General features: G+C 38.2%; 1 protein-coding gene and 2 long non-coding RNA genes across 3 annotated transcripts; all 3 read left to right on the top strand.

The window, feature by feature from the left end:
* Nucleotides 1–1,367: 1,367 nt before the first annotated feature.
* LOC143887310 (mavicyanin-like) lies at nucleotides 1,368–4,081 on the top strand. The gene is made up of 2 exons (XM_077391423.1): nucleotides 1,368–1,663; nucleotides 3,569–4,081. The coding sequence occupies exons 1-2, from the start codon at nucleotides 1,495–1,497 to the stop codon at nucleotides 3,907–3,909; spliced, it is 510 nt and encodes a 169-aa protein (XP_077247538.1). The 5' UTR covers nucleotides 1,368–1,494; the 3' UTR covers nucleotides 3,910–4,081.
* Nucleotides 4,082–10,997: 6,916 nt separating this feature from the next.
* Nucleotides 10,998–12,547, top strand: LOC143887303 (uncharacterized). Its single transcript, XR_013254128.1, has 2 exons — nucleotides 10,998–11,104; nucleotides 11,292–12,547. It is a non-coding gene; the product is annotated as an uncharacterized LOC143887303 (long non-coding RNA).
* A 4,656-nt stretch (nucleotides 12,548–17,203) lies between these two features.
* Nucleotides 17,204–18,598, top strand: LOC143887297 (uncharacterized). Its single transcript, XR_013254126.1, has 2 exons — nucleotides 17,204–17,352; nucleotides 17,538–18,598. It is a non-coding gene; the product is annotated as an uncharacterized LOC143887297 (long non-coding RNA).
* Nucleotides 18,599–22,819: the final 4,221 nt, after the last annotated feature.

The following is a 22,819-nucleotide window of genomic DNA, read 5'->3' as shown; positions in this document are numbered from 1 at the left end:
AATAAGGAAGCAGTCCTCGAAACCGATCTATTCTCATAGTCGTGACAAAAGAAAACAAATGGATTCATTACAATAAAGAATGAAAATTTCCAACTTATTGAAGCAGTCCTCAAAATTGATCTTTTTCCTTGTTGAAATGTGATATTTTATTGATTCTGTCATATTTTTTTACAAGTTCCAAAGTTGAAAATATCATCAACATAATCTAATTTTTTGTTTTTTTGTCATTTTTATATGATAAATATTTGGGAAAAAAATTTTCAACATAATTTAATATTTTTTGTTTGTGTCCATGTGAGGAAATTAGAGTGTTCTTCAACACATTCGGCGAGCGCTTCTGTGCTCTTTTTTTTTTTCTCTCTAGAGAATGAAAAAACCAATAAAATGCCAAGAAGAGTGTTCTACAATCCGAGCTAGTTTCACATGTTTCTCCATTTTTGACTTGAAATGCCACTTTGTGGCACTGTTTTACTGTTTTTCCGGAACGAAGTTGAATCGCTCCATGTGATCCTATTTTGCCCATGGGGTAGTCATCCTATAGAAATGATTTTTTGGGGCATGACCTACATGCCCCATGCATATGGGTGTTAAATGGTATTCTCACCCATATGCATGGGTTTGGCTGGAGTTGGCTGGCACCGCACCATCAAAACATCGTATAAAATGGGAAAAAAACAAGGTGTAAAATGCTGAGCCCCACCCTATGCATGGTATGGGTGGAGATCATGGGACCCACCCATCAAAACAAGGGGATGCATGGGTTTGAGTGGATTGGTGGCACTGATCTTATCCAAACATGGTGTAAAATGGGCACCCTACACATGGATTTGAGTCGAGAGGGTGGGGCATGCATGGGTGAGAATGCATGGATTTGTGTAGAGATGGTGCCCCCCACCAAATTAAAACAAGAGATGGGCCTCACCTTATCAAAACATGTTTTGTAAAATGATGAGCCCCACCCATGCTATAATCCTGGTAATTTTTCTTCTCGTAATATACACGTGTTATCACTTCAAACATTATTTTAAAGCAAAACGGTTTACCCTCTTCGTAGCATCTCTCTTGTAGAAGAGAGAGAGATAGGTTTGATAAATTCGTTAGGGACCGGAGGGTATTTCTGTCATTTCGATCCAGTAGTTGGTGTTGGTCCCAGCAGAGGCAGAGGAGGAGGAGGAGGACCGGTGAGCGTTTCCATTTGTAGGTCCCACGCGGCAATCAAAGTGGGTCCCACACGAAAATGCAATACAGATTTCATCATCTTTCCACAAATTCGGCGGTCGGTTACGTGTGAAAAGTCGATCTGCCTTTCTCCTTCAACCACCCTCTCCGTCTTCTCTTAGCAACGTGTATTTTACCTCTATAAGTAGCAATGCTGTGGCCTTCTCTCTTCTCAACCATTCCTCATTTCATTTCATTCAATCCAACAGAGATAGAGAGAGAGAGGGGCGAGCTGTGAACAATATAGACGGGGATAGCTATAGCAAGAAGAGAGAGATGGGTTCCTACAAGAGTTTGATTGGGTCTGTTCTTGTTTTAGCTGCTCTGCTTCAGTGTGCCGCAGCGGCCACTACTCATGTGGTCGGAGGAAGTGTAGGATGGACAGTATCTCCAACCTACAGCAGTTGGGCTGCAGATCAGACGTTCATTGTAGGCGATACTCTAGGTAAAGATACTTTAGTTCTTTTCCATTCATCATTATGAGAAATTATATGATGCCGACCCGTGAAGGTGAAGGTCGTACTTCAAAAGTACCAACCTTGATATTTGATCCAACAGCAGCCTCTTAAAAAGTGGGCTGCCGTTGGATCAAATATCAAGGGTGGTACCGTTTTGACGGTACTACACGGTCGGGCATCACATAAAAACTCCATCATTATGGTCTCACTTATCTATATATGTGTTCTTGAGCATTGCTATTTTGGTCATGTTTCTTTCAATCTAAAATGGGCATAAAACAAATTTTACATCCATTTTTTCACTTTAAAATGGGCGTCAAATTTGTTTTAAGGCAATTTTCCTACCAAAGAAACAGAGCCTTTCTGAAATTTGGGTCTCTTATAGGAGGAATTATATGATGAAAGGGTGGTACATATACCCTTTCACCATATAATTTCTCCTGTTATAGATTCCGTTTACTAAACTTTCAAATAATGTCAATCACTGTTTCATTGCTTAAGTAGGGGTGCAAGTTTGGCCCTGACCCGCCCTAACCCCGAACAGGGTCAGGGCTGGATCTTTCAACCCTGAGGGCGGGTCAGGGTTCAATTTTTTAGACCCTGACTTAGGTCGGGTCGGGTTCTGGGTTAATGCCTCTGGTACCCTGACCCAGACCGACCCTAAGTTTTCTATTATAGAATTGAACCATCTGTGCATGTTTTCTTTTGTTAATGTTTTCTATTATCTTGGATTGATGTTTCTTTAGATTATTATTATTAATTGTCTCTGATACAAATTTTACATCCGTATCAGTTCTATCCATGATTTCTTCACCTATTTAAAGCAAAGAAAGCTATAAGCACTGATTTTGATAGATGAGTCCTTGGGGAATTAGGGTCTGTTTGGAAGAGCACAAGAACATTGGGAAAGCTCATCTCTAAGGCTGCAACTTGGGTCAGGTTTTACCCATGCCGCATCCACCTGACCCAAAAATACCTTGAGTCAATTCAGAAATCACGGGTCTTGGGTTGGGTCGGTTTTCAGTTCGAAAAACCAAACCCAATCTTGGGATGGTTTAGTTGCGTTTACAGAAAAACAAAAAAATCAGAAACCCAAAACCCAGTCTTATAGGTGTATTAAATTTTTTAAATATCTCTTAAAAACCACATCAAATTATTTTTCAATATATTGGTATAACTGTTTTAATTGAGGTAATAGGGTTGGTAACGTTAAAATGTAGTTTCCTTCTTAAATTTATGCACCTCGTCACTTAAATTTAGAGTGAATATTTGCCATTGTCTATCATCTTTAAAATTAGTCACTATCCTAAACTAAACTAAACTAAACAATGATACGGACAGGGGCCGAGCCACATATAACATGAGGGTGCGCCCCGCCCCCCGCCCCCCGCCCCCCCCCCCCCCCCCCCCCCCGCCCCCGGCAAGGTTTTTACCGGCGTTCACGAACGTCACTAAAATAAAAACATATTTACGGGCGTTCCTGAACGCTGGTCCTACTATTCTCTATCACCATGTCTTATCCATTGTGGTTTCATTACCCATCCGGAGCAAAGATTTATAAACTCCAATGTTAATCAGTTGAGTATTTTCTAGTTTTAAAATTCATTTTTGGAGCAAAGATTTATAAACTCCGATTTTAATCATCGAGTATTTTCTACTTTTAGAATTCATTTAGATTTTGATCAGAGTTGATTCTGGCAACACTGAATAAGAGAGATCGGGGTTCTTCGTTTTTTATTGCTAAGAGAACAATCTTCAGTAAAGATCACGATAGAGATTGATTATAAGAAATGAATCTCATGTGAATTTTGTGTCAAATTCGATACTACACTTAGATTCAATTATTTGGAAGCATCACTGATCTGTGTGAGTGTGTTGCTTACAATTTGCAGTTTTCAATTTTACCACTGGATCACACAATGTAGCTCAAGTGTCCGAGACGGACTACAATGCGTGTACTGGCACAAACCCCATCTCAACTACAACAACAGGCCCGGCTAATATTGTTCTGAGCTCCACCGGCAACCACTACTACATCTGCACAATCACCGGGCACTGTCAAGCCGGCCAAAAGGTCACCATTAATGTAGTCTCTTCTGATGCTAATTCCCCTTTGTCCTCACCGCCGGAGGCAGGTGGACCACCTTCCTCCCAAAGCTCTGCTTCTTCTCTTGCTGTCGGATTTAGAGTTGCAGGCCTCGTCCTCGTCTCTGCCATCTCTTTCTTCTTTTAGAAACCCCATCAAATCTTTCACAAGATTGATGCTATGATTACTTATTTTCGTTGACTTCTCCTTTTGGGTTCTTTTGTTCTTTTGGGTTCTTTTGTTTTAGTACTGAGACATATGGTCGATTCATTGTTGTTTCTCAGTTTGACGATACAATAAAGAGTATAGATTATTCTTATGGGTTTTGTTCAGTTGTCTCCCTTGTTTATTTTCTCGAGGAAGGATCGAACCCATAACTTTTGTAGAAAATAGAGATTTCTTTTATTATTGGATGCATTACAATTAGGATAAACATAGAAAGAGATTTGAGAAGATTTGGGAACATAATTCTAATCAAGCTAACTTTCCTAAACTAACCACCTACCTAATCAACAATCAGGTCTAATCAAATCAAAGATTTGATATAACAACTTTGACATTTTGGTCCTTTGATGAAGTAGCATCCTGAATTGTTTGACACCTTTTCATTATACTTAAGTATAATAAACTAAGGAGCATGACTAGTCTTCTACACCCCGTATACATAATTGGTAAATTTAGATAGTGCTACTACTCATATCAACATTGGCAGTACAACTTGGGTAGGGGTCAGTCTGAACCTGAAGGGTTCAACTCAATGCTCGGTTTGGGCTGGCATTTCTCAGGTTGGGCGAAGTTGGGTTGGGGTTTGAAAAAGCCAACCCAATTTAATTTTGGATTAAGTTAGGGTTGAGGCTTTGGGCAACCTGACCAAACATAGTCCCCTAATTTTGTCATGAATTTCTTAGTCTTAGGGTTGTGTGCTTTTTTTTTTTTGGCCTCAGGCTAACTCGACCTAATACAACTCAACCCGACTTTATTTGGGACAAAAAGAAGTTAGACGGGATTGATTAGGGTTGAGATATATAGAGGTGGGTTGGGTTAGGGTTGACCCTCAACTCGAGAGGGTCGGGTTGCGTTGAGTTAGGTTTGAGGGAATGGTATCTCAGGTTGGGCAAGGATTGGCTTCAACCGGCCCCAACCAGACTCGAGTGCACTCCTAACCAACCGAAAACCTGCAAGCTTGAAGCACACAGGCAAATAGGCACTCCTTCCAAAGGGGATGAGAACATTCAATCATTTATAAATAACTATATCCCAACTATATCATCTAGACCTAGGATCATGTATAAATAACTATATCACAACTAATGCAAGTTCTTCAGGAAAACCAGATTTGAACGAATATTGTACCTTTATGTTCTAAAAATAATGGATCTCACACCCAATAGAACCCAAGAGACACTCAATGGGAACACTGATCCTTTGAACAATGGCTGGCTTGCCATTAAGTCATAAAGAAACCTTTGTAATCCAAACTGCATAATTCAAAACCCTGTGCTTAATAAAATGTTACAGCTAGTGAAATAAGACACCTTGGGTACCAAAAAAGGCACTGAAAGTCTGCAATGCAAGAAGCCAGTTGGCAAAAAGCTAAAGTTCGTTCTCCTGAGATGGATACTTAAGATGATGGTGCCCCTCTGCTTTACTATCATAGAACAGAATCTTACACTTGCATAATTTAGGTCCTGTTCGTTTAATATTATGACAACCGACTATGAGTGCTAAACTGATTATTGGGTGAAAACAGTAGTTTACACAAAATGCACCCAAGATGCAGTTTGGTTAGACCAACATGCAATATATAGAAAACAGTAGTTTACACAAATTGCACCCAAAGTAGAATTTAGATTGCAAGTTTACATACAAATTTAACTCAAGATGAAGTTGGGTTGCACACGAAATCAGAAGCCTAGAAATCCAAGAGATATTGCCTCTGATGGCAGACTGGTTACAGGAATTCCTAAATGGCTGAAGATTTCTAAGCCATAGATGACCAGATTACATGAGGAATAAATTAATAAAATAGAGAAAATCTGTCACGACCCGCTTCCTATTAGATTCTATGGGAACCTGATAGAGCTGAAGATTGACCATTGTAGGAAATTAAAAAATATCCTATCATATGATCTGCTTGAAGGATTGCATAGCCTAGAGAAACTCCAAGTACACGAATGTGAAGAGTTAGAGGAGGTATTTCACTATGAAGAGGGGATAAGAGAAGAGGGTCATGCTATTCCTACATCACCTCTCTCTACATTGAAAGAAATGGAATTAGGAAAACTGCCCAAACTCTCGTGTATTTGGAAGGGGGCCATACCACCAACTAGGACGTTCCACAACCTAACCATGTTGATTGTGGCTGAGTGCTCTAGCTTGCGATGTCTATTCTCCCCTGCTCTTGCACTATGCCTTCAACAATTGGAGCATCTTTATGTTCGAAATTGCTTTAGGTTGGAGAAAATAATCTCGGATGAGGAAGTGATGTTGGCAAATACGACAAGACAGAATTTCTCCTCATTGCCACCTCCTCTAACCTTCCAAAATCTACGAACAATAACCATCGAATCTGGCCCCAAATTAAAGGATCTGTTCACGTGGAACATAGCACGAGACCTCCAACAATTGTTATACCTCCATGTACATCAGTGTGCAGCAATAGAGGTGCAATAACTGGAGAGGGAGAGGAGCAGGAATTGGGTGTGGTGGATAAAGAGAGTCTGCTCTCTCGATTAGAGACTATAAACTTGATCGCACTCCGAAAGCTTAGAAGTCTCTGCTGCCATCTTAATAGAGGAGGAGGGTCCCATGTATTTCTTGATTTCCCTTCTTTGAAATCTATTCGGGTATTGGATTGCCCGGATTTAAAGAGGTTTCCGGTAAGACCCCACAACGCACCTAAACTTGAAGAGATTGAAGGAGAAGAAGCATGGTTTGAAGGGTTAGAGTGGGAGGACGAAGGCGAAATGTCATGCCTCCAGCCTCTTTTTAAGCCATGGTCACTGGATGATTAGTATGAGGTAAATTTCATTTCATTTCGTATCTAATGTTGTGTTTCCTTTAATTTGTTGTAGAGCTAATAGTGTTCCAATACTACAACATGGATGCCACAATCCTTACATTTTAGAGAATGAAAAAACTTTGTAATTATGATTATATTTATTATTCTTGTTGTATCATTCTCTCTTAGTTCTTATTGTTCTTTTGCATTATGCATCCAGTGTTCTACACATTAAAGGATGTTTAAAGTAATAAGAAACATCTTTTGGAATTAGGTCCTAGTACTGGTTTGGCTCAATAAGTAAATGCCCATGAAAATTAAGCCAGCCCATTCCAACATCACCAATTTCAATCTAAATATGAGATAGAGCAAGCCATCCCCAGCCAATTTGCATCCTTATAATGCCACATTTTGCAAGCGGAAGTGGATGGGATGATATCCTATATTCTAGTAGAACTCAAGTCTCCCTCAGAGTTAAAACTAGAAAATGCAACTGTGACCACAAATAGATGTGAAGCTTGCGAGGTATATTTCAGGGACTGGTTGTTTAGCCGAAGAGAGGCTAGCTGGTTCAGATTGAATCTAAGCAGCCACTAACACTTCAGATCTAAGTCTCATTCGTGAATTTTAAATACATGGATAGTTAAAAGAAGTATTAGTGAAACAGTAAACATGTTTAGTAGCTATAGAGACAGAACCATCTGGCTTTACTAGGTCTTGATTGCCAACTTCTTTTGCAAGCCGTGAACTCAAATCGAAGGGAGCGACTTCAATTTCAGCATTTAATGATAGGTGATTAAATCAATAATAGATCCTAACTATGCCACCGATTTCATCACGGGGCAGCATAAAACCACATGCACATTATAAGTTGGCAGTATAAAATGAACTGTCTGCCTGCATCCGACTCCGTGTTTCAGTATAAAATGAACTGTACGGCACACATCTATGATCTAAACCGTCCATTTGATGGGCCACAACATAAATAGGTTGTGCCCCATGATATAATTTCCATAGGATGATCCTAGCCCTCCGATCTAAAGAGAAGCAACATATTATGGAAACCTCTATAGATCAGAGGGCTGCGATCATCCTATGGAAATGATTTTGTGGGCGCACACCATAGGATGATCCAAACCATCCATTTGATGGGCCACAATGTAAATAGGTTGTCCTCCAAAAGTCATTTCCATAGGATGATCACAACCCTCCAATCTATAGAGGTTTCCATAATATGCAGTTTCTTTTTAGATCGGAGGGCTAAGATCATCCTGTGGAAATGATATTTTGCTGCGCAACCTATCTACGTTGTGGCTAGGGATGCAACTTGGGTTGGCCTGAGGCCAACCCAACCCGAGGAACCATTTTTTCCAACCCGAACCAAACCCGATTTCCAACCCGACCCGACCTGAGTTTTTAAGCGTACTCAAAAAAAAAAAAAAATTATAAAAAATGTTGGGTTGCCCAAACGCGAACCCGACCCGAACGCAACTTGGGTTAGGAAAACTCAACCCGAACCCAAACACGACCCGACTTTTTATTTTTTCTGGCTGTACCTGACCCAATTTGCACCCCTAGTTGTGGCCTATCAAATGGACGGTTCTGGCCGTCCAGTTCATTTTTTAAGATATGAGTGGGGCCTACCTTGTTCAAAGATTTCAACAAATTAATTCTTGGGCCCACCAAAGGTTCATGTTGCACAGACAGAGAGAGACTTAGTAGTGACCCGATGGATCTTAGTGATGGAATAATAAGTCATAATTCAGTGATTGTATTGTTAACCATTTCTTTATTTTGGTGCGAGGAGCTTACCATGAATCCACTGATTTCTGCCGCTTCTGTTATTGATGCTGGATTGGCCGTAGGGCTTGCTTCAATTGGACCTGGAGCTGGTCAAGATACTCCAGCGGGCAAGCTGTAGAAAGTATTGCGAGACAACCAGAAGCAGAGGGTAAAATACGAGGTACTTTATTGCAGGTTCATTAACAATTCACATAACAGATTCAAAAAAAAGCGCCAACAAAGAAAAAAGCATTGACTCCCCTCCTGTATCTTGCATCTATAGTCTTTTTGCCCTGGTGGATATCTCTCTCATTTAATAAAAGTCTGGAACCAGGCAATCCGAAACTTTTTTGAATGATATTCAAGAAAACAACGTTCTAGAAAGATTCATAGAATTAGAAGAACTATTCCTGTTGGACGAAATGATAAAGGACTACCCGGAGACACAGATACAAAAGTTTCGTATAGGAATCCACCAAGAAACGATACAATTGATCAAAATGAACAATGAAGATCATATCCATATCATTTTGGATTTCTCGGCAAATATAATCTGTTTCGCTATTCTAAGCGGTTATTCTATTCTGGGTAATGAAGAACTTCTCATTTTGAATTCTTGGGTTCAGGAATTCCTCTATAACTTAAGTGACACTATAAAAGCTTTTTTCTATGCTTTTATTAACTGATTTATGTATCGGATTCCACTCGCCTTATGGTTGGGAACTAATGATTGGCTCGATCTACAAAGATTTTGGATTTGCCCATAACGATCAAATTATATCTGGTCTCATTCACAACCACTGATGAAGGATTCCTCAAAAAGTCAAAAAGTTAAGGATTAGTAATCCTTTTTCGAAATCGAATGGATTCGGTCTTATACATACGCGAGGAAGGTAATCAAAAAAGAAAGAAGATGAGTACTTCTTTCTTTTATCACTTACGAGCCGTGCGAGATGAAAGTCTCATGCACGGGTATCATTGCCCTTTAGTTTTAGCTTTGATTTTCTTCTTATGGAGCTTTCATTTCATTCTTTTTAGTGAGTTTCATCTTTAAATGAGGTTGGGTCTCATCAAAATTAAAGGTTGTTCTTCGAACAAATCTTTTGGCCCAAGCAACATGTGGCAAATGATCGATCTGTTTGTATGGAGGGCCACCACAAGTCTCATCTACAGTCCTACAACTTTGATAAAGTGCAAATAAAATAACAAATTTTATTTAATAAGTGTAATTTGGATTTTTTTTCCTTCCTTTGATTAGATTCTCACCTCTTTTTGTTTATACACATATACCCATTATCAGTTATACTTAAAAACCAAAACGTATTAAATACATTAAATTCATTGAACATTTTTTTTTAATTCTGTGTATTTAACAGTTTTTTTACTACACTTCTGAAGCAATACCACCCTCCCATTTTTGAAAAATAATGGACTATAAAGGCCTTTCATCATATAAAAACTCTGCAAACTATGCTAAGACACAGGACGTCCAATTCACAATAGATCGTCACCCAAAATAAGTATGATCCGAAACCCTCCAAGAAGGATCCAACCGATAAGGGATCTGAACAGATCTTGAACAAGACATAGGTGGATCCAATGACATCCCTTATTCTAACCATCAAATTGGGTACACATTTTGAATATGTACTGATAGCTTATATACAGTATTTGACGTCTATTTGCAATCTCTGGTTGCCCTTTTGGGCATTGGTGACTTCTAAGTGGGGCCTATTCCTTGGAATCAGATCAAAAGGTGGGACCCAACAGGTTCATAATGGATCTACATTTAGGGGTGGCAACGGGGTGGCGCGGGGCCGGTGTTGCATTCCCCGTCCCAGTCCCCGCTTCGGGGGATGGCGGGAAAATCCCCATCCTCGCTCTGGACACTACAGTCCCCGCCCCATCCCTGCTATAATTAAAATTTCTACCTTTTTTTTTTAATCTAGCCATACAATTAATAAATTAGATTCCAAAGTTCCAAACTAAAATATATCACTTTATGGAGGTATTTTTGTAATATTAAAGATATATTGATATTTATGTAAATTTCATAGACAGGTATTACGGGGCGGGGCCATCCCCATTCCCATCCTCGCTTCGGGTAATTTTTTTAATCCCCGTCCCAACTTCAATCGGGAAATCCTGACCCCATGGGGCGTGGAGCGGATCCCCATTTTCACGGGTTTAACTGCCAACCCTATTTACATCCTTAGTGCACATCTTTTCCAGCCATAGAGTATATTTTAGGAAAGTTGGTTTGAAGAGGCAAGTTTTAATTTTTGACGTGGCTGGATGACACCATATCCAAAGAGGTGTCTACCTGCTCTTGTCCTTATCTGAGGAGTTGCCTTTTTAGCAAGGGTGCGCAAATCCTCACCGTAGATTTGATCACGTCACACACCCATATTGACTCTTGAGTTTCTTTATAAGGACCTCAAATCCCTACTTGTTCATCCAAAGCCTTCTTCCATCGCCTCCCTTTCTTACTATTGAATTGAGGAAACAAGTCCGTCTACAATCATCTCATGATCCAAAATTATTCAACTACTGCCAAAGGTAATCTTATTTCCTATGAAATGCTGGTCCTGAGTCTGCTATTTATCAGACGTACCTTTTCGTTTCTAAAAACGTGTATTAGCATAGGCTGTTTTGTCATGTTTTTCCCTAGATCTATTTTTTATGGCTTCCTCAGATCTATTTATTTATTTTTTTATACAAATATGTGTCACTTCTTGATGTGTAGAGAGAAAACAAAGAAGAAGGTGTGAGGTGGACTTTTTGTTAGAGGGGCAGAGGAAGAGAGCTTGATTGGATAAAACGAAAATTTACATATCTCAGACCAGAGATTGCTAAGATTTCATGTGAATTGGTAAGAAGAGGGTAAGGCAATTTTTTCTCCCTTTGATTTTATTCGGATCTGGGTTTCGGTCTGCCATGAAGTTCTAGTTTTGAGTGGACGAGATGATTGGTGGACTAGATAAGATTAAGAGTTCCTTAATTGGTGTTCTGAGTTTTGGTTGGAACAAACATAAAGATGGCATAACGACTATATTGGTGAATGGGTGAATTCATGCAATATATGATTTGATCATTTCAATTGATGGAATGGGTGATATAGGAAAGATGACTCTTACAAAACTTGTTTATGCAGACGTTTCACTAGACACATTATCACATTCATCCAACTACTGCATAATATGTCCGATAGCCTTTCTATTCAATTTTTCCCAAACCCTATCAGACATTTTAGTCTGCCTGGCCTCACCACCTTTAATAGGTTCGTACGAATCATTACAATAAAAGATACTTCCATTTTACGTTTCTAAATCATCCAATTTGATCCTGCAAGTTTGATCATGGTTCTTGTAGAACTCTCCATTCCAATCCACATAAACAACTATGCTTCCAAACAATAAGCCTCTAATATCACTTGATACCCAACCGATACCACATATCTATGTATTCTTCTGTAGCTCTTTAAATCGGGCCATTTTGCTTTTATACCAATTGATGGGACTGAGGTAGAACTCACCCTTAAAAGCTAATCGTTTAGGGGAGGGTGCCCAAGTCCATATAAGCCCATTCACATCTAATCACGTATCTGATGTGGCATCTTTTGCTTTTGCGTTAACTCCAACAGTTTACAACGAACATAGATTTGTTCAAGTAATATTCACTTGTTTGGGTATAATTTTTCGTATATATTATAGTTGAAGATGACGGTTGGTCCTTGTTTAAGGGAAATTATTTAGAATTACAAGATACCGGTAAGAAAATTGTGATATTTAGAAGAAGAATTCAAGGGATATTGTGATATTTAGAACAAGAATTCAAGGAGATATGACGTGAGATTTTTTTATGTTATCTTGCAGCATTTAATTTTTTTAATGTTGTTCAAAGAGTGTGTTCAGAGTTGCAAGATATTCGTAAAGAGATTGTAATGAAATGTAATATATTTTTATGAATATTTTAGGAAAATAAATTGTGAGATCTTCTTCATGTCTTGGTATCCTTCTTCTTGAGCTATGATAATTTGTCATTGCATTTGAAGAAACATTTTTTAGTTAAAGCCAAACTTTTGGAAAAAAATTAATAATAATGAGTAAATTGAGTTGGAAAAGTTTGGATGATTTAACCCTATTTGTTTAAGGAATAAATTACTACAAGAAATATAGGTGGCGACGGATATTTGTAATGGTCTCACTAAATGACCTATAGTGAATAGTGACCGATTATTGCCGTTGGCCCAAAAATGATGTAGGCGGTAATGTTTGGCGGTATACTACAAGCACATATAATGGCGACTTAATATAACCATCCCCAATGCGAAAATTTGGCTGCGGCAAATATTATCTATCACGAATATATCCTATTGAATGAATCATTTTTGTAATTATAGCGTCAGTGTGAAGGTTACCATCGCTAAAGATTTATAATCGACAATGGTTTATCTATAGTCTTCGCTAAATATACTTAATCAACGAGGGATACGATAACCGTTAGTATAGATTATATAGGGAGATGATTTTTTCGCCCCCTTATAGGATAATGCGCCCCCTATTAACGTGAATTATGGGTAGACTTTAACGCCTTTTGAAGTCAAATCATGTTAAAAGGGGCCGCATTATCCTACCCGGGCGCGGGGGGAGGGGGGGGTGTTTGAAAAAAAATCATTGCCCATTATATATTGTGCAAGTTTAATAGTAACATTTTTGTGTCAAAAAAGTCGTTGCTTAGAGTTTTCACGATGGATGTATAAGGAAATAGCAATGGATTTGTGTCCATCACTAAACCGTAACTAATGATGATCCTAACTCTCCGATATGTAGAGGTTTCTACATAATGTGTAGTCCCTCTATAGATCGGAGGGTTGGGATCATCCTACTGAGATGATCTACGGTGAATGCCATATTTACATTGTGGTTTAATAAATGGATGGCTTGGATCATCTTTCTAAGTGGGCTCATTAAACTTTTCGAAAAATATGGACTTCACCACACTCATCGTATAAAATCTGTTCATTTAAAACCATGCACCCCATAATGGATGAGCTTGAATTTAAGCTTAAATCAAATCAATTAACTACTATTTTGCGCAAGTAATGAAGTTGTTTTCATTCCATCTATACTTAATAATAAACCCCATGCGATGCACGTGGCGACGAAAGAACTAGTGCAACCAAGAAAACGTAAATGATTAATAAAATTTTGTTTCTAGCTTTCATGGATAATGTATAGAAGTCTTTAAAATATAAAGAAAGTAAGTTTATTCTATAGTTTTAAATTAGTTAGGCCACTACTTAAATAGAATGAATGGCCAGGAGACAGTAGATATTTGCATATTCGAGTGATTTATTTGTAAGAAATAATGTAAGGTGATGACAAATAATTAAGGGACAAATGATACTATAGGTCAAATAAATTATTCAAGTTAGTTCAAGATTATAATTTTGATAAGATAAGAAAACCCAATCAAATAAGATCATATTTTACTAAAGTATCCTATAAGAAACATGAAGGAATTGAAGCCCACCAATTCATTGGGTAATAAGAATTCTAGAAAAGGAACCTTCTGAAATACACCTAATGAAAAAATAAACTCACAAAAGTAGGCAAATTATCTTCTTCTTTTGAGAAGAAATGTTATTTGAGGCTATAAAAAGTAGTAACCATACGAGGGATTCAAAGTGTAGCCACCGAACATACTCTTCCAAACAAAGAAACATATGATAAACCCAAAATCATAAAATTAAAAACAAAATCAAACAAACAAACGTATACAAATCTATAACGAAAATCCCAACAAAAATAGAGGAATTTATTAATCTTGAAGCCAACGACCATGTTGTCTTATCATATGAACAGATTCATAGAAAGTAATATTAAAGGGATGTTTGGGTGATATACATAAATATTTATGAAGGACAAAGGAAATGAGGATGGCCCCAAATTTTGCTATGACAAATGGACTCTATGGCAGGATAATATATTTATGGCCATTGAAACTATAAGAATCCAAAAATGTGACGGAACAAATCAAGCTCCATACAAATTCAATGAATGATTCCGTTTGATAATACTCTTCTAAATTAGCATGGAATTCCAAGTTAAATTAAGGTAAATTGGTGGGAAGCAATTTTGTACAGAAGTAATTACGCTAACGCAACCCGGATGAGGTTGGCACGTCTGCTACTGTCGTGGATTTGCTCCCCATATACTCTAGTTCAAGTCCCCTTGCAGTTACTCGATGCACGTAGTTTACGGGTGAATGCGTGCATCCACAGGAATTAGTCCTGCCCTAAAATGGCGTGGCGATACCCTATAAAAGGGCAGCCCAGTGCACGACGTTCCCGCCATTGCGGGGTCTAGCGAGGGCTAGATGTACCCTTTGTCATCAAAAAAAAGAAAAATCCAGCCAACACCAATGAAACTTGGCAAGCGTGATTTTTAACTGCTCATGCAAGACCGGGTTCTTGTATGGGCACTTCTCTACATGCATTCTCTGTAAGTACGAGAGGGACACTTGCTCACTTTTTCTTCAGCTGCTCATGCACCTAATAGGATCTTTAGTGGAAGGTCAAATCATCAAAGGAGAATTCAAGTGCCCTTGCATGACTACGATTGTCTTAGTGATATTGTAGTCATCCTATCCAACCAGACTTCTCTAGTCATGCTTTGAAAATACCTCCTAATACTCACTGCATATCTATACTTGCATCTTGGTTTGAGATTCTCCAATAGTCTCTCTGGCAACATCATTGAGGGAAAGATAATTTATATGATCATATGATGTACTAATAGAAATCCATAAATACTACATTGTGAGAACCAATCTACAATTTTTTTTTAAAAGAAACTATAAATTCACAGTACAAAAAAAGAAGGGATGGGCATGTGTGTAAAAATCTATGACTTATACATTACCATCTCCAAGGCCACCAAATATTTACCGGACAACCATAAATTCATAAACTTCAACACTGCGTGTCGCAGTAGAGAGCAAAGTTTAAGCAATGAAAATTCATAAATGTTGATCTATTACTGAACAACGATGCTACATCGAAACAAAGAAAAGGCTTGAGGGTCTTGGTAAAACAAGATGATTAAATTGTAAGAAAAGTCCAAATGAACAGATGAACCCAAGCGGTGATATGGAGTTCTGTCAGCTGCTTGGGCAATCCATATCTATCAGAAGCAAACAAATGTAGCAGAATAAAGCAGTGGCACAAATTTAGTAGCAGAATAAAATAGTGGCACAAAGAATACATCAATCATGTACCCATAACTCAAATCGTGATTTGAAGTTTTGCCGGCGACTTGGGCAATCCATAATCAAACATGATTTGTAAGTGGGGACTGGGGAGCACCACAAAGGAAGATTTTGCATATGGATTTTTTCTATGCAATCCACACAGTCGTTTAAATCATCTCTACCGTCCAATTGGTGAACATTCCATTGGTCGGGTCCAACCAATCGGTGGGCTCCCATGTGTTGCAACCGAACCCTATTGGGGGCAAGTCCACGTAACGATACTTAGAGTGTCTATTAAAGGTGTCAATAGAACCTGATGGTCCAATGGATCCAAAGAGTTTGATTATTAATGGACAGGATTTGGGCACAACAGCTGGATATGAACTCTGTTCATTGGATCCATATCTTAAGGTGCGACATTATTTCTCCTAATCAGAACGCCATGGAGAATCATATCCTAGATCCAAATGCCGGGTACAAATATAATAATGAATGAAAATACCGTTCATATTCTTCTTCATCCCTTCCTGAGGGATATTTTTTCAAAGTTTAATAAAATCCGAGCAATGATAGATACAAGGGAGCCCTTGCATAAAGAGCGGCAAAAGGGCTCTTCATTGGATCCGAGTCATTTTCAGTTACATTTTAAAATCAGTTGAAAAAGTAAAATCAGTTACATTTGATGAAATGAAGAGCCCTTTTTGGCTCTTTATGCAAGGGCTCCCTTGTATCTATCATTCCTCAATAATCCGGGAAATGATATTTACCCCCCTTTCATCACCAGGGACACCCATTTGCCAGTGTACTTTGCAATCAAAGTACATCATCTCCCTTTTTGCCATTGATACACTGACGTTGGGTGTCCCTGGTGATCAAAAGGGGCGTAAATATCACTTCCCAATAATCCTACTTAAATCATAAATGACATTTTAAAAAAAAAAAAAACCTGTTTGTTAGGGCTGCCATTTACTCCTCCAGACAAATGCTAACCCTAACCATCAAAGTGGGTACAGATTTGGAATATGACCTATTTGCAATCTCTAATTAGAAAGTTGTGACCTTTGGATTAAGGGCATGCTTTTGGAAACCATAAAATGGGCCTAGTCCATGGACGATCCACCTTTTTCCATAGTGCGTTTCTTTTACAACCCCAGCGTTTTAAGAAAGTTGGTTCCAACTGGCAACTTTTTTATGCAGTTGTACGGGCGTACATGCCAATTTGGTATCCAAGGATCACGAGGATATTCTCTTTCATCCTCTAAATCGTTGGATCAAATATCAAGGGTCAGTGTCCTTCTAAGCTGTTTTTGCTACCACGTGCTCCTGACCTTATCTTATCTCTGAATGGTTTTGCCCTTTTAGTACAAATCGTCACCGTAGATTTGATTAGGAACGTACGCCCGTCAGTACTCCCAAGTTTCTATATAAGACCTCAAAACCCTACTTGGTCAATGCAAAAGCCTTCTTCCATCACCGCCCTTTACTTTCTTGGATTGGGCAAGCAAGCCCCCTTTGCAATCATCTATAGAGGCCAAAAATCAGTACTGCCACAGGTAATCTTCTTTCATATGAGATGCTAGTCTTTAAGTCTTTTATTTATGGAAAGTACTTTTTGTTTATTAAAACGTGTATTATCTTGTCTTTCCTTGTATCTTTTTTTAATTTTTTTTTAGAATGGTTTCCTTAGATCTATTTATTCATTTTTTTGTACAAATTTTTGTTTCTTCTTGATGTGCAGAAAAGAAGCAAGGGAGGAAGAGAGCTTGCTTAAGTAAAAAGAAAATTGGCGTATCTCATATCAGAGATTGATGAGATTTCATGTGAATTGGCAAGAATTGGGTAAGGCAATTGTTCCCCCTTTGATATTATTCGGAGATGAGTTTCATTTTGCCATGAAGTTATAGTTTTGAGGAGACTAGATGATGGGGGGACTAGATGATATTACTAATGTGAAAAATAAGTTCAATTGTGAAGCAGTGAAGGAGCTTGAAACAAGGGAGCTTCTTGGTTGGAACAAAAATAAAGATGGCATAACGGCATGATTTGATCATGGAACAGGTAATATAGGAAAGATGACTCTTACTGAACTTGTTTACAACGAACATGGAGTTATAATTCTAAATTATAACTGTCCGATTTAAGTTGAATTGTATGGGTCAAATTTAGATTTATTCAACTATTATTTAGTTGTTTTAGATGATGTTTGGATATAATTTCCATCTATATAGTACTTGAAAATGATTATCGATGTTGAAGATGGTTATTGGTCTTAAAGTTACAAGATATTGGTAAGGAAGATAAGGAAAAGCCAGAAAAAACAGGAAGCGTGGTCATAAGAAGATAGCCCTCCCCCTATTGAGGACAAACCACTAGAAATAGAGGACAAACAACGGAGAACAAACAATCAAAAGTTGAGGAAGACTGAGAGCAATGGAAAGTTGAGTCAGAAGATGATAACCTTCAAGAAATCAGAGGCATCAAAGTCCATTGATGCTGGATAGCAGGAAGTTGACCTCAGGGAGCTTGAAATCTATTTCTTTGCCATCGGTTTGCTCATAGGTCTCTAGTATTTTTGGATCATTTGAGTCTCTTGTTTGCCTTATCTGAGTATTCTTGGATCATTTGAGTCCTTTGTTTTCCTTATCTAGCGTGTCTAAATTCTATTTTCTTAGTATTATAATATGTTGTTCAAAGATATTCTACAGACTTACAAGATATTGGTAAAGAGATTGTAATGAAATTTAATATATGACATTTTTATGAGTATTTTAGGAAAATAAAATATGATATCTTCATGTCCTTGTAGAGCTATGATAATTTGTCATTTCATTTGAAGCAATGATGTTTTCCTGTTAAAAGCATTTGCTTGGAATAAATAATAATGAATGGCTCGAGTCGGAAGGGATTGGTAACAAAAATCTGAAGTTTCAGTATTTTATGAATTTTACATCATGTGCTATTAACTCTACTTGAAAACTGAAATGGGAGATTTATGTTAAATCTTCGGTCCCTTTATGGTCCCTTTATAGATCGGAGGGTTAAGATCAACCTATGGAAATGATTTGTGTAGCACAACCTATTTAGGCTGTGGCCCATCTAATGTGGACGATTTGGATCATCCTATGGTGTGGGCCATACCGTACTTTTTAATAATTTTAATAAAGTGAGGAGTGCGTTCATCAAAATAAAATACGGTAGTGGTTATATCATTTCCCTAAATCAACTACTATTTTGTGCAACTAATGAAGCTGTTTTCATTCGAACTATATGTCCTCACGAAACCATGAGTTTCAAAAAAATTAAGGGCCATTTTGGCAACCATGAAATATTTCTTTTTATGGAACAAAAACACTTCCGAAACGGAGCACCGTCAGAAAATAAAGACTAAAGTGGGAAAGACCAACTATTTGCTATTTTCACCGTGAATTGTAGCTTTTTGGAGATTCTTGCCCTATTCGTTAGGTCACCATAAATGGCCCAATCTTTTGATGCAAAATGGATTCTCGTTTTGCAAGAAACCCTTTTGGTTGTGGGTCCAATTGTGAAAGAGGAGCCTAAGAGAGAAAGAGAGAGAGTTGAGAGGGCACGAGTGGAGAGAGACTTGAGGGAGCAAGGTCTTAGCATGAGAAATCCCTAAAAACAGTAAACAAAATCCCTAAAGTTCGCAATTATTTAAAATTGTGACTGACATAGTTGTAAAATCTTATGGAGCATCCTAGATCTGAATAGAGAGTTCTAATGTATGTTAATACCCTTCGTATTTTTATTCATTTATGTCTCTCGTCCGGGTATTTTTGTAACATTTAAATGGTGTTTTTTGAAGGAAAAAAAAACAAAGCAAAACAAGTTTTGTAGGGCAGCTGTTTAAGACTCAATGTTTCAAAGCATTGTTTAGACAGTTTAAAACATGTTTACCAGTAAAATAAAGGCTAAAGTGAAAAATGGCCATGATTTAGTCATTTTCATAATAATGTTTAGCGTTGGTGGAGATTCTCGATTTCTTCTTCTTCTTCTTCTCCTCCTCCTCCTTCTCCTTCTTCTTCTTTTGCGTGTGGGCATGTGACATAGATGACCCCATCTTTTTTTACAAAATGGATTCCCATTTTGCTCGCAACCGAATATTTGTGGGTCCAATTGTGAAAGAGGAGGCAAAAGACAGGGAGAGAGCTTGAGACTTGAGAGAGCATTGTCATAGCACGAAGAAATCCCTAAAGACAATAAATAAGAATACGCTGCTTCAAATTGGGTTTTTGTTTTTCCTATTTTTAGGGGCTTTTCATGTTCCCCTCATTCTCACCCTCTCAAGTCTCTCCCTCCCTGCTCATCGCTCACAGCGGACCCTACAATTATGGAATATTTTTTTGGCCCTTGAATAGATTCACGTCATTAAGTGCAACCGAATTTAGTTTCCTAACCGATTTTAAAAGTGCAACCGAATTCAATTTCTCAACCGATTTTAAAAATGACGTGCATCCATTCAATTTCAAGGGCCCTTCTCTAGCCCTTGCATAAAGAGGGCCCCTGCATCTATCATTCCTCAAATGAAAAAGATAGTTTTGCCATCCCTCCTGGTGGTTTATTAACTATGGAAAGACATTGCAAAAACATTAAAGAAGGGTTGCCCTCATAAAAACAGGGGGTGCATTTATTACCAGCTTCATATGAACGGAAAAAAACAGATACGCCCCCTCAACTATGGCCACATTCCACTTCTAACGCCATGGTATCGAAGGTACCAAAGACACCCCTCAACTTTCTGACATTTTTAAGTAGACCCCCTCCGTTGACGGTCAGTTAGTTTTAACCTAACGGAATGACTAAAACTAACCATGGTTAATATTTTGAGGATAGAAATACCCTCGTCACTGGTTTTAAGCCATTTGCAGAGGAATTAGATTCACACCATTTCCTACCTCCGGCCACCGCCGCCGTTGCCATCTCCAGCCACCGTCGTCACCTCCACCACAGACAATGAAACCCCACTCCATGGCTACATCAAACCCCACATTTCACGAAAAAACAATGATAAAAACAAAAAAAAGGATCTAAAATATTTGGGTTTCTGTGTAAAGCATGATAATGATGTTAATGAAGACAAATAAAACCCTTATATTGAGGGTTTACGCTGATAAATAAACAATGGTTTAAATCAAATCCTAATTTTTTTAGTTTTCTAGGTATGAAAACCCTAATTTTTAGTTGGGGAAGATGAGGGCATTATAGTCATTTCCTCCTCTCCGTCTACTCCTTCACATTAAAAAACCCACGGATAGTTTAGGGGGTGTCTTTAGTAACTTTGAAACCATATGGTTAGAAGTGGAATTTGGCCATAGTTGAGGGGATGTATCTGTATTTTTCCCTTATATAAATGATATTTAGACTCCGTTTCTTTCGACATAAAATGGCAGTAAAAACAAATTTTACGTCCATTTTTTACATTAAAAAATTAGCATAAAATTTGTATTACATCAGAAGAAATGGAGTCTTATTCCTCATTTGCATGATAAGTGATTTCTTACTAGTTTCTGTAAGGCCAATTGAGTCAGGCTGATCTGAAGAGCCCTCCCTAAAATTGCCATGTGCACTAATAGTCATGTGTATTTTTTGTTTTCAACATGTGAAATGAACATTACAGATAGGATTCGCATTCAACGACGATAGATATTACTAGACATTGGATTGATGATTTGCATATTTTTGGGTTAAAAGAGGTTCAAAAGCAAAGCACATCAATTGAAGAGGGGGCTCGATAGGCTATAGTGGGCATACCTGATTATATTAGAATGAGGCTGTGCCCTCTTAAAGTGTCCAAAACAAAGGGCCTCTAGATTTTTAGAATCGATTTTGTGACCCAAACTAATTATTAGACGCTAAATTAAATGCAATTTTTAGTCCAATAATCAATTTTGGACTTAAAATCAATTCTCAAAATTCAAAACAAACAGGGAAAACAAGATACGGTAATCCCAATTTTATATGGTGTAAGGGCTTACAACAATACAGTAGGGGTACCGCCCTTGATATTTGATACAAGCTGCTGTTGGATTAGACATCAAGGATGGTACTCTCACCGTGCAAAGGCTTTATTGTTGTAAGCCCTTGCACCATATAATTTTTCCCATGATATGAACCACATAAAATACTAAGACATCAATAGTTAGGTTCCTCCCCAACAGGCGGGGATAAAATCTGACATCCAATGGGAAGTCGACACGTGGTGTTGGGATTCAAAGGCTAGTTAAGGGTAAAGGGGGACCTAGTGTGCCACTTAGACATGATGCCTCTAATGACAAAAGATGTTTTTTTCCATTTGAGAAACAACGAACCCGACCACAGTGATTACTCAAAGAGATCCATTTCACGGATCCATATATTCGAATTAGAAATGGATCTTCCAGAACATGGGGCTGATATAGCACCATAGTGAAACTGCTTTAGATTTTTTGGGACACTGCTCATTGCAGTCGGTCCCTCCTTGATCCAATGATCCTAGCCCTTGATCTATTAGCCCTTATTCAGTATTTTGCTTAGAGAAACTAAAGCTCGGGGTGTCAATGGATCCACTTCGGATCAGATCAACCTATGTCTTAGTCACGATCCATTCAAATCTCTTATTGGTCGAATCTGATTCAGAGTGTTGTTCGGATCTTACTTCTTGTGTCTCGGTCACGAACCATTTCAAATCGGACCGTCCATCGGAGTGTCCTAGTAAGTCCTATCTACATTTTACACAGTTAAAATTCTTGAAAGAGGGCAAGGAAGAGGGTGATCACGAGCATGATTTCTAACTATGATGGTGAGCTGCAACGTCGGCGTCGCAGTGGACTAGGGACAGTGTCAACTGTTAGAGAAGGAAGAGAAGAGGGTAACTAGAGAATTGAGAGACAAATGAAAACATACTAAAAATAGGAATTGTTCCAAAGAATGAATGACTTATTTTTACTAAAATACCCCTGAAATAATACTTAAAAAGTTATAAAAACTTAGTGGGTATTTGGGATTTTCTAGCGTCCATCTCAG

The sequence above is a fragment of the Tasmannia lanceolata genome, unplaced genomic scaffold, assembly GCF_043159265.1.
Source record: "Tasmannia lanceolata isolate RefF3 unplaced genomic scaffold, GAP_Taslan_0.1 ptg000002l, whole genome shotgun sequence".
Lineage (NCBI taxonomy): Eukaryota > Viridiplantae > Streptophyta > Magnoliopsida > Canellales > Winteraceae > Tasmannia > Tasmannia lanceolata.
The sequence above is the reverse complement of the archived record's forward strand: the minus strand, read 5'-3'. Positions and strand labels throughout refer to the sequence as shown.

Excerpts from the sequence above, each read along its gene's own strand:
- LOC143887310 (XM_077391423.1), top strand. The coding sequence starts at position 1,495 with ATGGGTTCCTACAAGAGTTTGATTGGGTCTGTTCTTGTTTTAGCTGCT. Across the intron at positions 1,664-3,568 it reads CATTGTAGGCGATACTCTAG|TTTTCAATTTTACCACTGGA; the intron begins GTAAAGATACTT and ends TACAATTTGCAG.